The following is a 17525-nucleotide window of genomic DNA, read 5'->3' on the forward strand; positions in this document are numbered from 1 at the left end:
AATGATATCTTTTAGCATGTTGGTATATTTTCTTCCAATCTTAAAAAATGTTTTAATTTCATAAAGCCAGCATTCATTAATTGCTTGCTATTAGGTAGGCATTGAGATCATTTGAATAAGAGATTATCTCTGCTGTCACAGAGTTTAGGGAGGATCTCATACAATTACAGTAAAGGTGATTTGTGTTACGTCAGGGTTAATGTGGAGTGCACTAAGGAAGAGTCCTTAACTTGTTTACAGAGAAAGGGACAGGGAAGGCTTTGTCGAGGAAGCTAGAGATCTGAATGTTGAGTAGAAGGTAGCTGGAGGGGTAAGAGGGTAACCAGGACAAGGTGAAGGCCATTTGGAGGAAGGGAAGACGGTTCAGGCTGGTGGGCTGCTGGCCACAGGAGCAAGTGGTAGGATAATGGCAGTGAGAGGTAAGGCAGGAGAGATGAGCAGAGGTCAGTCTTCGTGGCCTCGTAGGCCACGTCCAGGTGTTTAATCTCTGTCCCAAGAGCAGTGGGCAGCCATTAGAGGCTTTGAAGTGAGGGGATGAGGAATTCAAATTTTACTGTTCGAAATAATCATCCTCGGAGATGAAGTAACCCAGATGAGAGAGGAGAGTGGCTGGAGCTGGCATAGCAACAGTGTAGACGGAGAGACATGGTGACTGAAAGGATTCAGGAGGTAAAAATGATGTAAACTCAGTGTAGGTTGCTCATGGTGGAGAGCAAGCAGGTCTGCTCAAGGATGAGGCCTAGGTTTCTGATTTGGGCACCTGGACAGTGGGAGACAATTCTTTCCATTGGTTTGGAAGCACGGGGACGGGGGATAGCCAGGTAGGGGAGGATGGTGTGTGGTGCTTTGGGGATATCGGCAGTGAGATATCTAGTGTGTGGTGGTTTGGAGTTCAGAAGAGTGATCTGGGCTGGAGACTTAGATTTGGCATTACCAGCATCTAGAATTGAAATTGTGGGAATTAGTGAGATAGAAGGGGTAGTGTATACAGTGGAGTAATGTATGTGCATTTTGCTTCACACAGTCAACATCTTTGTGGGGCAGGAAAAGGGAGTGGAGGGGAGGAATGACAGTGTGCAGAGTGCAGTGACTCTGCTCCAGGTGTGTGAGAGGCAGGTGTGTGGCCCTGTGATGCCCTCAGTCAATCCCAGTTTTTAGTTGCCTCTTGTAGCATGAGCTGAGTGGTGTTGAAGAGGTTGCCACGGTTAGTTTTGACTTCTGCTTAATTTTCATCTTATGCACTGACTGGCACCCAAGCCCCAGCAAGACTGAAGGTAAATTGGCTACAGTAATGGGAGTGTCGCTTGTGGAGATACAAGCTGAAGAGCTTAGCTAAAGGGATTGGTCTCAAACAAGAAAAGGGACACTTGTCCCATTGTCCCAGAAGGGCAGGAGGAGTGCAGATGCAGACAGGGAATACAGTCTAGGATGTATCAGGATATTTGACTGTACCTAAGTGAAACCTGGCCTCAAATTGGGTTAAACATTCACAAATGTATGGTACCCCTAGAAACCTACAGAGGGGGAGGCTGTGGACACAGCATGATCAGCAGCTCAATGATGTCTTCAGGGACCCAGATACTTTAATTTTTGCCTAAGGCCAGGTCTCCTTGTAATGATTAGATCTCCTTATCACTGTAACCCGGTGACCATTGGTCTGTGCATGTAGCCAGAAAGACCAGGAGAGAAAAGTCTCTCCCAACCCAGAATGTAATTCTTCCTTACAAAGTTGGTCAGTCTTGCCAGGCCAGCTTCATGGACTAGTGAGAGTTTCAGGGGAGTACCATGCACTGACAGGTTATAGATGAGCCAGGATTCCTGCTTCTGAGCCAGGCAGTGGTCAGAGTCCCATAAACTGTGTGTCTGCAGGAAGGAAGAAGGAGGGGCACCTGCAGAGATCTGATTCTTCAGGAAAAAGAGAGAGGGGAATGGATGTTGAGACAATGGCCACAACCAGTTTCTCTACCTATACCTATGTCTAAGGAAATCGGGGTGATCCCATAAATAATTTTAAAAAATTATGATGAACATTTTTCTAGTTTATTAACTTCTTCAAAATGATTTTAATAGTTATATGATATTCCATATTATTTAACAGAATCTTATAGTATTTTCTATATGGTCCTGTTCTAAGCACTTCACAGATGTTAACTGATTTAATCTTCATAATAACCCTATAAGATCAATACTGTTATTATTCCCATTTAAAAATGAAAAACTGAGGTTCCCGGAGGTTAGTGTGCCCGAAATCATACAATGTGTGCAGAGCTGGATTCAGATCCAGACAGTGCCCCTAACCACTGGCCCATGCTTTGTTGAAGAAATGGCATAGTTCATTCAGCTTTCCTCTTCTCCATGGGCATAGGTAGCACCCACTTTTTCTGCAGTATAAAGAATGCTCCAGTGTGTATCCCAGTGTGTAAATGTTTGTATTGGGATTGCTGGGTCAATGCATGAGTGTTGTTAAGGCTCTTAATTTTGCTGCCCAACTACCTGCCCACACAGCAGTGCCAGCTCGTACACTGTCAGTGTGGGCTTCCCAGGAGAGAACACTTGCTGGGATGCTTCTCCATGGTGCTTTCGTGGTGTGGAGGAGCAGGCAGGGTGGTGTAGTGAGGACAGGCTGCCGTAAGTGAAGACTAGCTGCTAGGCAGCCCCCTGTCCCCTGGTAGCCATGTCACCTGGGCCATGCCAGCCTTCTGAGCCCCCATCAGTGGAGCTCAGTGGAGCATTTCTGGCCTGCTTGCTTCCTAGGGCAGTGAGATTGAAATCCTGTGGCTTGAAAACTCTTGGTAGACTATAAAGCTTCAGACAAATTTAAGATCCTATTATGTTCACTTAGGTTAAGATACACTGTATAAAAACTTCACTAATCTGTAGTGGAAGGGAAGAGTATTTTTGTTAAATAATGTTTGTTTGGTTATCTTTTATGTTACTATAGATGTTATATCTCTTAATATATTATTTAGTGTTTTCTCTTAACACCTGTATCCACTAATTGATGAGTGGGATTATGGAGATTTTACTTACTGGATTTTAACCTCAGTAACTTTTTCTTAAAGAAAATATCAATAAATTTCCATAGTTAGCATTTTTTTTTGAACTAAGTTTTTGTTTGTTGTTTTGGGGGATCTTTTGAGCAGTTGATGACTGTATATGCTTTTTCATGGTTGTTTTCTTCTTGGACGTTTGGATGCAGGTTTGAGGGGTTGGGTCCAACTGTAATTGTCTGTCCAACAACAGTGATGCATCAGTGGGTGAAGGAATTTCACACGTGGTGGCCTCCGTTCAGAGTGGCAATTCTACATGAAACCGGTTCCTATACCCACAAAAAGGTAACATAATATTTCAATACCTTTTTGTTTTGTTTTAATGCCCTTCATCTTACATATTTGGTTTTTCTCTGATCCATGTGTTTCTCAAATGTATGTTCCTGTCTTTTTTCCTGCATTTAAAGTTATTTTATTATTATTGACTTACTTTAGAGCTCTGTGTTTTCAGAACAGTTATAAATATAGGTCTTATTGTTTTAACAGTCTGTGGTGGTGTTGTGACAATGTCTGTTGTCCAGTGAAATACGAATCATCTCAGGGCACAAGCATGGCAGTGTGGGTTGGAGTCATAAGTCAGGTGGCTGCGTCCAGTAAGGAGAGACTTTGGGCATTAGCGGCTTTAAACAGTTTTAGGAAGGTGGATACAGAAGTAAAATAACAACTCTTAATTGGTAAATGCATTTGTTAGTATGTGTTTAACCTTCCATTTTGAGAATTTCACAAGTATTGTTGCTTTTTAGTTGTGTTTTGTTCCCTGAATCCTTGATCGTCATGTATTGACAGTTGTATTTCTTCACTTAGAGTTTGGTAATATCACAGCATCAAAAAGGAGCTTTATCTGTGCTCCTGTGGGTAGCATAGATACGTTGTATTCTTCCTTTTTTCTTCTCATCTGTCTAACCATCCAGACTGTGAGCTCTGTTGAGTAGGGACTGTGTCTGATTCATTTTTGTATCCCAGGTGACCCATAAGCATTTGCTGAATAAATAATAATCACGCAGTTTCAGTGTGAATTTGCAGGTTACATTATTGGGGAGGAGCAGCCGTCTCTTAGGAGCTAGTTCTTTCTTTCCTGAGTCTTCTGAGCTCTTGAGTGAGTTCTCGGGGCCCAGGAAAGCAGTGCTGGCTACAAGGGCTATGGAGTGTTTGCCTCATGGAGTCAGATGCATGGGGACCACGAAACTCCAGGATTCCTGTTGTGTTTGTGTTCATGGAAAAGCAAACTTTTGATAGAAGTGACTCAGAAAAATCTATGGTTTGGTAGCACAAATAAGGCGAGATGGAATTTTGCTTACACTGTTATTGTTAAAACCAACTGACTGTGCCCAGAATTTTAAGTAATAAATGGAAAATAAACTGGATAAGATAATTAATAAATTAGGGTAAATGCTGTGAGTTATAAAAAGTGATTTTTAGCAGTATGAAGATAATAACAGTTTAGATTGTTGTCTAGTCAAACTTCAAATTGTTTGTCAAACCTTAAACTATCCTGTCACTACCCTTGTAAAACATTTGTGGTTCCTTTTTCATTTCTGTTGTCTGTTGACATCTCTTAATGTTTTGTGCTGTAAAATCCTGTAGCAGGACTCATTAGCTGATGTTTGTCTTATAAAGGCAATTTAAAAAAATGTTATTCCTTTCATTTTCTTTTGGGGTAGTAAAGTGTGTGTATTGGACACCTTCACCTGGATCATGGCTTGCCTCCAGTTCCTTTGTCACCATAGGTTGACAAACTGCCTTCATGTAAACCACGTACATGGACTCATTATGGAAACAGAATTGATAGTAAACTTGGTGAAATTTGCCTCCTTAACTTTGGAGGGCAAACTTTTAAGAAGAGCTATTTCACTTTTGGTTGCAGTGGTTTTACCTTCTGAGGTTGTTTTACCTTCACAGACACATGCATACATATGGTTGTTAATAATTTTTTCAGTGTTTTACAGTTTACCAAGGACTCTAACTTGAAGATTCTTAATTAACTTTTGAGGAAAAACAGCATTACAGTTTCCATGTGTTTTTACTCAAACTCTTAACTCTTCCTACTGTTCCTTTTCCATTATAAAGTATCTTAGATCACTAAAGATGTAAACTGTTAGGCAAAAGATGAAAAATATGTACTTTTATGTGTATCAAACTACATTCTTAGAAGCCCTATATTTATTACTTTTTATTAATGTTAATATTGGCTTATTATTTGTGGTGATGACACATCGGAAATGTATTAATAGTTCCTTTCCATAGGCCTTACTATTGACATTTCTAAGATCATACCTTTGGTTTCTGGATTCAACTACTGAAGGGGTATTTGCTTCCTCTGCACCTTCGATCTTCTCTGTATGTGCAGATCTTTGTCACCACACATGCATACCTGCTGGCTTACACGTGTGTTAAATTACAATAGAGTCTGTGTTTCTTATTCGTATTTCAAAAATTCTGTTTATGGTGATTTGTCCTCTAACTCAGCGTCTAATGCCTGACTTCCTTATCAGCTGTGACTTCTTTTTACAGTGGATGAGCTTTCTGTGCCCACCAGCTGTCCTGTCTAAATTTAATAATAGTACTCTGACATTGGGACATTCAATACTGGATGTATTAGGAACAGGGAAGAGAAGAGAATTTCTCTTTAGAAATATTTAAAAGAATAATAATGCCAGAATTGTTTTGCTCATCATTCAAGTAGATTATCTTTATTTTCCAAATGCTTTGTTGTAGCTGGTATGACATAAATTTTGAAAACTGGCCGGGCGTGGTAGCTCACACCTGTAATCCCAGCACTTTGGGAGGCCGAGGCGGGTGGATCACGAGGTCAGGGGTTTGAGACCAGCCTGGCCAGCGTGGTGAAACCCTGTCTGTACTAAAAATACAAAAATTAGCTGGGTGTGGTGGCACACGCCTATAGTCCCAGCTACTCGGGAGGCTGAGGCAGAAGAATCTCTTGAACCCGGGAGGCGGAGGTTGCAGTGAGCCTAGACTGCGCCGTTGCACTCTAGCCTGGGCGACAGAGCGAGACTCTGTCTCAAAAAAAAAAAAAAAAAAAAAATTGAAAATTTTTCATTTGGAAAAATATCAGATGGTCAATTTCTTAGTTGAGCACATCTATCATTCTTCTTCCTCAAGTTGCCTTTTAGCTTCCCACCTCTCTCACCCTTTGATCCTATGTTATATTTGTTAATAGTCTCTGATTGGCAGCATAATTTAGAATTGTCAAATGTACACCCAGCAGCCATGCAAAAAAATATACAACTGATAGTTTCAACCAAATGATGAAATCTGATAAAGAAATTTTTAGGCTTCTGAATCTTTTTTAATGGTCACTTGAAATCTCATTTAATAAAAGTTCAAGATTTCCTTTTTCTGATTATATTTTGTGATCTTTTTTCTGATATAGAGCAACTTTCATGTGAGTTGATTAATATTTACTTGTTAAAACAACCGTAAACACTGCATTTCAAGTGTTTGATGTTGCTAGGGCTCAAAAAAAAAAAAGGATGTTTTTAACTAACCTTAAAAAGCCAACTGTTTTCTTGGGGAAAGAAAATATAGTAAATGAAGAGATAATGAAAGAAGGCAGTCTTATGATACCTATCCCATAACTCACAGTAGGTGGTGACACCTTTAGCACTGTCTTGTAAAGTTTATTTAATGATTAAGGATCCTTTTTTCAATTTATTGGAAGATACATAATGATAAATTGCTTATGTTCTGAAACAGTTGTCTGTCTCCTACCTTTTTTTGCTATGTAGGCTCTGGTAGTTCTGTAACATCTTAGGTAATTTAAAGAGTTTTGTTTCGTTTTGATCAATTCGTGACATATAGATGCGTAAGAGTGGGAAAAGCAACAAGAGCATGCAGTTTTAAGTGTGTTGGTTTTGTGCTTACAAGACCAGGGTTCGAATCTTGGATCTGCTGTTTTATAACTTTGCAAGCTTGGGCGAATCACTTGCCTTTCTGAGCCTGATTTGATCACCTATAAAATGGGTAAGTTTTGGTAAACTTGTGAGGACTTTTTGGGTTAATATGTATGTATGAAGAGCTTAGTGTGGTCCCTAATAGGTAACATTTACTCAGGTAATTCTTGCTGTTGTTAGAAACAAAGAATATTTAGGCCTCTTCACCTCAGTAGTTGGGAAAAGAAAAGATGCTGAATGAGGCATTGCTGATTGACTCAATATGTAGTCTAGAGAGAAGGTACACATCTACTTTATCAAAAATGTTCATGGTCATTCAACATCATCTAGACCTTTTATTCTCATGTTCAGATACATTTGGCCCCAAATGGAAACAGTGAAGTGCAGGGTGTGGTTAAAAAAGCAAATAATGGCCTGGCGCGGTGGCTCACGCCTGTAATCCCAGCACTTTGGGAGGCCGAGGCGGGTGGATCATGAGGTCAGAAGATCGAGACCATCCTGTCCACACGGTGAAACCCTGTCTCTACTAAAAATACAAAAAATTAGCCAGGCGTGGTGGCAGGTGCCTGTAGTCCCAGCTACTCGGGAGGCTGAGGCAGGAGAATGGCGTAAACCCGGGAGGCGGAGCTTGCAGTGAGCTGAGATCGCGCCTCTGCACTCCAGCCTGGGTGACAGAGCGAGACTCTGTCTCAAAAAAAAAAAAAAAGCAAATAACACAAACACTTGGCCATCTATGAAACTCCCATCAACATGTTCTTTAAAAGGGCCTGTTTTCTGAAACACTAGAGCAAAAAGACGTGGCTTTTAAAAAAGCTAGAAGGGAGTAAAAAACTTTAAAAAAAAAAAAAAAAAGAGGCCACATTATTCCTCAAGCATCTGAAATATTTCAGATACATTCTAAGTACACAAATTATAATAGAATGCAAAGTGATATCATTCCTATTAACTTTAGAGTCAGCGTATACATCTTATAGAAGACATGATAGATGCTGGGCTTGTTCTGCGAGGTATGTTGTAAAATTGTGTTGCTGGAGCCCTTTTTTTTATTATTGTCAGCACAAATCCTTGTTTATTAAAGATTTAGCTTGAAGGAAATTTTAATTAATTACAGGTGCAGTAAATCCTGCCTAGGAAGCGGCTGTACTGTGTTTCCTGTGAATGGCCTTCATGTGCCTGTGCTTCACTCTTCTCCCCGCCGCCTGACAGTGTGATTTATGGCTGTTGTTTTCCACCAGTCCACTGTTTGCCCTCTAGGAGGGATTGGTCTCTTGAGCCTCCATAATAACAGCAGCACTTTCACAGACATCTTTTAATGACAACAGCACTGCATTCAGTAAGTCAGGCTAATTGCAGATGTACCCTATTAATTGCAAAAACTAGGAGAGGTTACATATTTTACAAGCTTTTAATTTGAAACCGCCCGAGATGATTTGTCTTAAGTGTTTGGATAGAGACGTCCATAATATTCAACAATTCACCATTATTGAAACTCCAGTCTAGGCTATAGAATTCTGCGATTGAATCAGGTGATAACAAATAGTCTTAGATGGGGTTTTGCCCAGTGGCTAAGTGGAGATTATATTTTCAATTGGGACATTTTGAACAATTTCTTGTTCTTTTTACATAAGCATCTTTTTAATTCTTGTTAATCATTAATACATCTTCCTGAACACAGTCGAAGTTTTGTATTTCTATAGCTAACATTTCTATACCTATAATAATATTTAGAATTTTCCAAATAAATTTCAATCCTTAAGCAAGCATAAGAAACTAAACATCATTCCAGTGGTATACATTTGGGAAGCTTGGTGCCTCATTTGGTAACTGTGGGAAAGTTCCAGCTACACTAGGTGATGTCCAGAATTCATTTTGGCTTTGGCTTCTAAGGGTCGCAGGTCTGACCAGGTGAGGTGCTGGAGGTGGATGGTTTTTCTCTGGGCAGACTACTTTCTTCACTGGCACCAGCAGCTGAGTGGGGCTGGTGGTGAGGGAGTCCTGAGGGAACCCATACGTGTGTTTTTAAGGCCGTTGTGCACCCCAAGGTGTTTATTGCTGTATTCTTGTGAGGTCAAAAGTCAGGAAATGGTTCTTTCAGGTGTGGCCTTCAATATGGTATTGTGCAGGTGTCAAATTTTGTGAATGGGAAGATGGAAGATGAGTAGTCATAATAGTAATAAAAATATGGCACACACCTGTCAAATTATTAATAGATCCAGGCATTGTGATTATTCTCTGCAGCAATTGTATTAACTCTTTGAATGTTACATGAATTACAACATATGAGAAGACAATGTCTCTTTATTTTGTTCCTTCAGATTTTCTTAGCCTTTCTTGTACCCTTTTATACTCTGTTGAATTAAAACACATTTTAATCCTAGTTCTTTAAGAAGATATAAAATTACCATTTTTTGAAGATGTTGAATTTTATAAAATTTGTATTAGATGATTGTGATTACATGAATTATATTAGGCTTCCTGATAGCTATTCTTGTATTCCTGTGATAAGCCTTTATTAGGTTAATATATTACTAGGTTTTATCTGTAAAGTAGTGGATCTCTAGTTTAGAGGCGTGTATGCACACTCGTTAAGTGTGCTGTGTCAGTTTTGAAAACAGGGTTTGCTAGCCTTGTAACAATGATTGGAATCCATTTGTTTTCTGTATTTTGGAACAATTTCAGTAATAGGATCTATTCATACTTTACTCATAAAACCCCTTTGGGTCTGGTAGACTTTTGGTGAGAAGAGTATAACATCTTTTTCACATTGTTCAGTATTGGTTTGTTCTGTTGGTCTGATTTTTCTTGGGTCCATTTTTGCAACGAACTTTTTAGCTATCATATCTGTCCAAATGTTCAGATTTTGTGGCATGTATATTGGTTAACACTTTTGTATTCTCTACATCTGTAATTGTGTTCCTTTGACATTTCTGATGCTGTACATCTCAGTCTGTTCTTTGGCTCACTTTTCAGAGGTTTGTTTGGTTTAGTCTTTCCAAAGAGTTATTATTATTTTGCTTTATCAATTCTACCAGTTTTTTTAATACCCACTAATTTTTATCTTACTAATTCTCTCATTTTCCTTTTTTGGGAGGCTAAGTTGACTGCTCTTTTTGATTTCAGCTTTTCTTAATAGAGTGTTTGTAAAGAATGAATATTCTTTGTATAGTCTAAAGTGCTGCTAATCACTGTTAAAAGGAGCTCTGATGGTGATACTCAAATCCTTTGCATCCTCTTTGTAAATGTTTTATTTTTTTTGATCTGACTTTCTCTCAGAGAGGCTGTGGTCAGCTCTCTGGGTAGGCTGTGGGTGTGTCATTCTGACAGCTCTAAGGGCCCTGCTTTTGTGTTTATTGCTGGTGTTTTGGTAGGTAAAGGTTCATGGTTCTTTTTTCTTATTGTGGCATCCCCATTAAAATATAAAATATCCCTCTTTCTGTTCACTCCTTTTTGTTTCATATTTATATTGCGAATCCTGCCCTTTTTTGGTTTGCATTTCTTTGATATATCTTTGGTAATTCCCATATTACAACTTTCAGTGCCAGTCAGGTTTGGGTCTCTTTTAAACAGAAGGCTAAGTTTTTGCCTTACCCAGTGGAATGTCTCCCTGTTAATAACTCACTGTCTTGTGGTGGGTTACTAGGTTTAGTTTGAAACCTGGTATTTTGTTTTCTGTTTTCTATTGTCCTGATTTTTGCTATTTTCTATTATTTTCCCCTGTAATGGTTTGATATTTCTACATTCTATTTATTTTCTAGTATTTATGTGGAAGTAGCAACTGTTAAACTCAGTAATCAGCATAAAGTTTTGGCAAATGTATTTTATCATATTTTTCTCACATGGTTAAGAATTAAACATTATCTATTGCCTGTGTCCCTTTCTCCCATTGGACGGGGGGAATTTTTAGTCCACTTTTATTTTCCCTTAATCTCACTCCAGCTTTTATGAAACTAAACAGGAATTACAGTAACATTTAAAAATATATACCTTTTAATATTTTAGATCCCTTCTTAACAGTTTCATTCATATTTAAGTGTTCAATATTTAGGCTTTGTTGTTATGCTTTAATGATTTATTTTAAATGGTATGTATATCACATATAATCTTCTTTTTAAACTTTTTCTTTTATATTTTAGTAGGAGGTAGTGTAGCCTAATATCAATAGTACTAGCTTTGGATTTGGCTGCCTTTCTCCGTTTGAATTCTGACTCCACCACTTAGCAGCTGCATGACCTGGTACATTAGTTACCATCTCCAAGCCCCAGTTCCCTCATCTGTAAAATGGGGTTAGTGATGGCCCCTCTGTCCTTCCTTGGGGAGCTGCTGTGAGCATGGTCTGTGGTGAGAATGTGGTGCAGGAGCATTGCTGTCTTTCCTTCTTCAGGGCATGGCATCTGTGCATGCCTTTCTCTTTGTCCACGACTGCGCCACTCCACTGTCTGGGTACAGTGCATTGTAGCTAGCCAGTCTCTTGGTGACTGATCTTCCAAGTCCTTGCCTATCTGAAGCTGGAATTTGTTTATTTTCTTCGTCAAGCATGACTGCCAGTTTGGATTGATGTAGAATCCATGGTCACCACTTTTCCTTCTTAGAATTATGTAAAAATTTTCCTCTTTGCCTTCGGACATTTTTAGTGTTGCAGAAAAGATGTCTGATGCAGGCAGTCTTTTTCCTCTGAAGGGAATATTTTCCTTTTCTGTTTTATTCGGACTAGAATCTATGACATTTTCTCCTTATTTTTAAAAATATTTTTCTCTTTTGAGTCAGGATCTCATGCCGTTGTCTAGCCTGGAATGCAGTGGTAAGATCATAGCTCACTGTAGACTCTAACTCCTGAGCTCAAGGGATCTTCTTGCCTGAGCCTGCTGAGTAGCTGGCACTGCAGCTGTGCACCACCATGCACTGCCAATTTTTTAATTTTTTTTAGAGACGGGGTCTTGCTTTGTTGTTCAGGCTAGTCTTGAACTCCTGGCCTCAAGCGATCCTCCTCCCTCAGCCTCCCAAAGTGCTGAGATTACAGGCATAAGCCACTTTGCCTGGCTGTTTTTATTTATTTTTGGAATTCAGACATCTACTAAGATATGTCTACAGATACATCTTTTTCTTAGTGTCTCTGCCTGACACTCTGGGAGGTGTTTTGTTCTGTAGATTCAAATCTCGGCTCCATTTTTGGAGATTGTTTTCTATCATTTTCTTTTTTTTTTTTTTTTTGAGACAGAGTCTGACTGTCACCCAGGCTGGAGTGCAGTGGTGCCATCACTGCTCACTGCAGCCTTGACCTCCTGGGCTCAAGGGATCCTCCCACCTCAGCCTCCTGAGTAGATGAGACTACAGGTGCTTGGCACCACATCCAGCTAACTTTTTAAATTTTTTTGTAGAGATAGGCTTTCACCATGTTGCCTAGGCTGGTCTCGAACTCCTGGGCTCAAGCAATTCCCCCACCTCAGCCTCCCAAAGTGCTGGGATTACAGGTGTGAGCCACTGTACCCAGCTTTTTTTCTGTCATTTTAAAATCATTGCTTTTATATCCTTTTCACTCTGTCCTGGAATTCTTGTTATACGTTGTTAGAGATCCTAGATTTGTCTGCCTTGTCTGTTTGGATTTTCTCTTGTTTTCTTGCTTTTGTTTTAATTAATATATTTTCCATCCACATTGTTGTTTTAACAAGAATGGACACAAAGGATGTTTTGAAAAAATAAAAATAAAAATTTAATATATGTATATATTTATATATATATGTATTATAACTTTGTCATCTTTTTGAGAGTCTCCTTCCCCCCAATAATGGCTATATTAGTCAGCGTTTACTACTTGCCAGGTTAACAAGTACACTTCCAGTGCTGATAATGTCTGTGATTGTGCATGTTATATTTGTATTTGTGCATTTTTATAAAACACTTTAGATTGTGTCATGATTGAAAGGGTGTCACTTCTTATTTAAAACTGACTTTACCATTTTATTATGGTCTCAGGAGAAACTAATTCGAGATGTTGCTCATTGTCATGGAATTTTGATCACATCTTACTCCTACATTCGACTGATGCAGGATGACATTAGCAGGTATGACTGGCACTATGTGATCTTGGATGAAGGACACAAAATTCGAAATCCAAATGCTGCTGTCACCCTTGCTTGCAAACAGGTATGACCTCTTTTAACAAGGGTGATTTCCAGGTGGAGAAGAATATTTAATTCAGAATAAACTATCTGCTTTTAGTAACACATTTATTGAATCTTTCCTTGTGCCAACTGCACAAGGAATTTAAAATGTGCATTTTCCTCAGTGCAGGAAACTCTTTATTTTTGCCCTTAATCATGTCTTTAATTCTGATTGTTCATGTTATTTAATGTCTCTTGTAGGGGCCAGTTGTTAGAATGTAACCAAACCCAACTCTATAGTATTCAGCTTCAACAATAAGAAAAAATTCTTTCTCATTTTTTCATGTAAATGTAATTAAGGATTTGTAATTGCATAAAATGTGTATGTTTTGGAGAGTACCAAAATAATGCAAGAATGATGAATAAATGTGTAAATAATTTGCAGATGAGCGTTTTGGGGTAGGAATGGCGATTGCTAAAAGGTAAATTTAATAAAAAGGTGCTTCCTTTCCTCAAATAGTTTCGCACCCCTCATCGGATCATTCTGTCTGGCTCACCGATGCAAAATAACCTCCGAGAGCTGTGGTCGCTCTTTGACTTCATCTTCCCAGGAAAGTTAGGCACGTTGCCTGTGTTTATGGAGCAGTTCTCCGTCCCCATCACCATGGGGGGATATTCAAATGCTTCCCCAGTACAGGTAATATATTAGGACGATAATACTTTAGGCATTTTAATATTTAAAATGCTCCTATTAAATACTATAATTTGTAGCCAAGTCATTCAGAATGTAAGAAAGATGGCCAGGCTTATAAATTGGTATCTGGTTAAAAAAAAAAAAATCACAAAATTATCTTTGCTTGATCATATTTTTTCACTTAAAACATCATGAAAAATATTCAGAGAGGAAAGCCCTAGAATAAAATATCTCATTGTTTAATGGAAATTAAACAGTTTTGGCATTGTTCCTGGGATGTTTAAAAAGATGTCACATGTGGTCAGAAGAGCAGTTGGATATTATGAAGCAAGGACAAATCAGTTTGGAACAGCATGTAATTTACTTCTGCAGATTGGGGTAGTGCATCTTATAAAGAAGTGGAGAGACTTAGAAAAGGGGACATTAGGAGGATCGGACTGTTCAGGGATGATTTAATGAGACATGCCCGTTAACCAGCCTGATTCTCGGAATGTAGGCCGTGGAGAGTGAGGGCATTCTTGATTAGGGCAATAGTGTGGATGCAGCCACCATATGTGGCAGGGTGCAGTGAAGAGACCCACTTGACTGGATTGGAGATGCTTGTGAGGGCATAGCTAAAAAGCTGTGGATGCTAGAACTGTAGGGCCTTGAAAGGGAAGCAGTGGCACTCGGGGAGGGCTGGGTTACTGAAAGTGTCTGAACAGGACTCTGGAGGATGCTGGTTCTCAGGGGTTCCTCAGGCTATAGGGTAGTCACAAGAGGGAGGCTGGCACTGAGTGACCTGCAGGAACCACTGGGGTGAGGGCCATGAGGACCTGGACCTGATCTTGGGTGGTGGTCTGAGAAAGATGGTGGGGCAGGAGACTCAAGTGGCATTTTTAGGCAGAACAAACAAGGTTTGTTAAAGGTTAATCTAACCTTTAATCTTAAAGGTTAAGATTAAAAGATTGTCAAAAACAATTTTAATATCTTTTACATTTTGAGATTGAAGGATTTTCAGTTAACTTTTGTAAGGAGTCTCTTTCTCTGAATCTCTGTTATACCGTTTTTTTTTTTTTTTTTAAATTTATTTTGAAATAATTTCAAACTTAGGAAAAAGTTGCAAGAATTTTAAAAGAACAAACAAGAAAACCCTCTTAACACTTCACCCAGATTCACTGATTGTTAGCATTTTGCAAACATTTTGCCACATTGGCTTTACCATTCCTCCCCTCCCTCTCCCGCACCTCTTTCCATGTAGATTGACAGCTGAGGTTACTGTTTTCTAACCATCTGAGGGCAGGTTGCAGATCTGATGCCCCTTTCTCCAAATCCTTCAGTGTGTATTTCCAAGAACAAGGATCGCCTCTTACATAGCCAGTGTAAGCAACAGAATCAGAAGGAAGTTTAACATTGATGGGAGTCTGTTATCTAGTCTATAATCACTCATGTTTTGTCAGTTGTTCCAGTAGTTTCCATGTCTCTAGTCTCCTTTAATCTGGGACTGTTTCTTTTGCCCTTCATTACCTTGACATTTTTAAAGACTATAGGCCTGTTAGTTTGTAGAATGTACCTCAGTTTGGGTTTGCCTTACATTTCTTCATGATTGGATTCAGGTTATACATTTTGACCAGGAATATCACAGAAGTGATGTGTCTTCTTCAGTGCATGGTATCTGGAGGAACATACTGTCTGTTTGTTCCACTATGGGTGATGTTAACTCTGATTACTTTAAGGTGGTATTGGCCAGATCTAAACTCTGTGAGGTTACCACTTCTCCTTTGGCATTAATAAGTCATTTATAGAAAGATGATTTGAGAACATGTCATTATGATCTGTTTTTTTCCTTGAAGTTCTTGTTTCAGGAATTTGTGTACTTATCTTTCTCCCCTTCCTAGCGGGTGAGATCTTTGGAAGCAGAGTATTGGTTGTATTTGCTCCTTTTTGTTTGAGACCATGTTGCCTTGCATTATTGAATTCTAAGAAGATAGTCTGTGTGCCGGTATTTATTCTGTCGTGCTGGTGCTAAAATGATGGCAGGGGCTGGAAACCAGAACCTTCCCATGAAGGTATTTCCAGTCCAGTAGGGGTGGGCACAGGGGAAAATGGCAAATAAACCTGGTCCCAGTACAGGGCAGTGAGGACTGTGATCGGGGGAAATGCCCAGTGTCAGAGCTTATGGGGCTCAGAAAGGCTTCCTGGAGAAGAGATGACTCACCTGGGGCCTGAAAGCTGAGGAAGGTGAGGGGGAGCGTGTCAGCAGCCCAAATATAGACTGCTGCTGGGGTTGGTGTGCTCAGCTGGGGCAGGGCATGTGAGAACTGAGAAGAGCCTGCAGGGATGCCTAGTTGACCCTCTTTATTCCACACGCAAGGTTTTTGATTCTCAGCATTCTGGTGACTTGCCTAAGGTCACTGTGCTCAGGAAGAGGCGGAGCTCTGCCTTGTCAGAATGGGAAGGAGCATGGGCATGCTCAGCAAGTTGTCTGTTTTCCACAGCATTGGGATGTGAGCATTGGTAGAGAAATCTAGCTGGATCCCTACCTTGTGTTTTTATGAATAGAGAAACAGACTGGGAGCCAGTTGGGAGTGAAACAGAAGATCATCTCCATGGGGTGGCATGCAGGAGAGAGCAGGAGCCACAGCCCGGCCGTTCCCCAGCCTAGCCCTGGTTTAGTTGACCAGCAGCTCCAACCAGCATGCTCGCTCTTCTGTGGAACGGGGTGTGGGTGGAGGGAGGATGTGGGGGCGGGGGCAGTTTTCTTTACAGACTGTACATTCGTGCTTCCTCGGTGGGACTATGTTTTTAAATTCTGAAATTTCATCATCTCTGCGTCAGAAATCATCATCATCTTCAAGGTGATTTTCATCAGTCTAAATGATATATTTAAGGAGTTATATATAACTAAGTCGTTGATTAGTTGAGCTTCTTTTTTATGTATTATTCCAAGTAAAGCCTATTTTAATATTTACGCACATGCATTCACACAACAGATACACACACATACATATATGTGCATGAGTGAGGTATTTTTAGCATTCCTTAAGAATATTTTTTAACAAGTTAATTTTTTAACTTTTTTTCTCTGTGTGTGTGGTCAAGCTCTTTTTTATTATCATTCATTTTACAGCTGACTTTCTTAAATTTAAACTTTGGTTGGAATTTTTTCCATGAAATAGTAATTTACTAAGTTGTTAAGCCTATTTAGATTTTTTTTGAAGTAGCAATAATTTATTGACTACTTTGCCTGTAAGTGAATTGCAGAGGGAGTGGTTTTCTGGGCTGTGGGACTTTTTTTTTTGTGTATATTTAGTACTCATCTCATGTGGCCGTGCTCCATTACAGAACCATATGCTGCATTTTAGGGCAGAGTGACCTTTTGTTTCTGGGATCAGAGGGCTCTTGTTGAACTTACTTTTGTAAGTCTCCAGTGGGCAGTAATCTCTGCTTATTGGCTGGCTGCTCCATCACTGCAGCTTTTCCCCAGAGTTAGCTTTTGATCTTCAGCTTTGCAGAGTTCCTTTGTAGCTTTTGGAGAATACAAGATCATAAACAGAGATTTGTACAAAAGCATTTTTTCCCCTAGGGCTGGTGGTCAAGAACCCAGTAAGTCTCTACTTTAGGGTTTAACTGTGTAGTAATAATTAAAGGAACGTGTACAAGAGAAATAAGGCACAAAATTATCAGTTTTTCTTTTGTTGTACATTTTGGTTAATGAGATGATTTTTTTAACTGATAATATTATGAAAGCTACCACCCCTTGGAGTATATGGAACTTAAGCTAGCTTTTTCA

General features: G+C 39.5%; 1 protein-coding gene across 2 annotated transcripts in view; it reads left to right on the plus strand.

Annotated features, from left to right (window-relative positions):
- LOC129480879 (chimeric ERCC6-PGBD3 protein) overlaps window positions 1–17525 on the plus strand; it is an 89080-nt gene that overhangs the window by 43170 nt on the left and 28385 nt on the right. For both annotated transcript variants that reach the window (XM_055275350.2, XM_055275351.2), the window contains exons 8-10: window positions 3200–3335; window positions 12932–13102; window positions 13580–13756. In XM_055275350.2, coding sequence (XP_055131325.1) covers window positions 3200–3335; window positions 12932–13102; window positions 13580–13756 — 484 coding nt within the window. The remainder of the gene's footprint in view (window positions 1–3199; window positions 3336–12931; window positions 13103–13579; window positions 13757–17525) is intronic.

This window comes from Symphalangus syndactylus, chromosome 4 (genome assembly GCF_028878055.3).
Source record: "Symphalangus syndactylus isolate Jambi chromosome 4, NHGRI_mSymSyn1-v2.1_pri, whole genome shotgun sequence".
NCBI lineage: Eukaryota > Metazoa > Chordata > Mammalia > Primates > Hylobatidae > Symphalangus > Symphalangus syndactylus.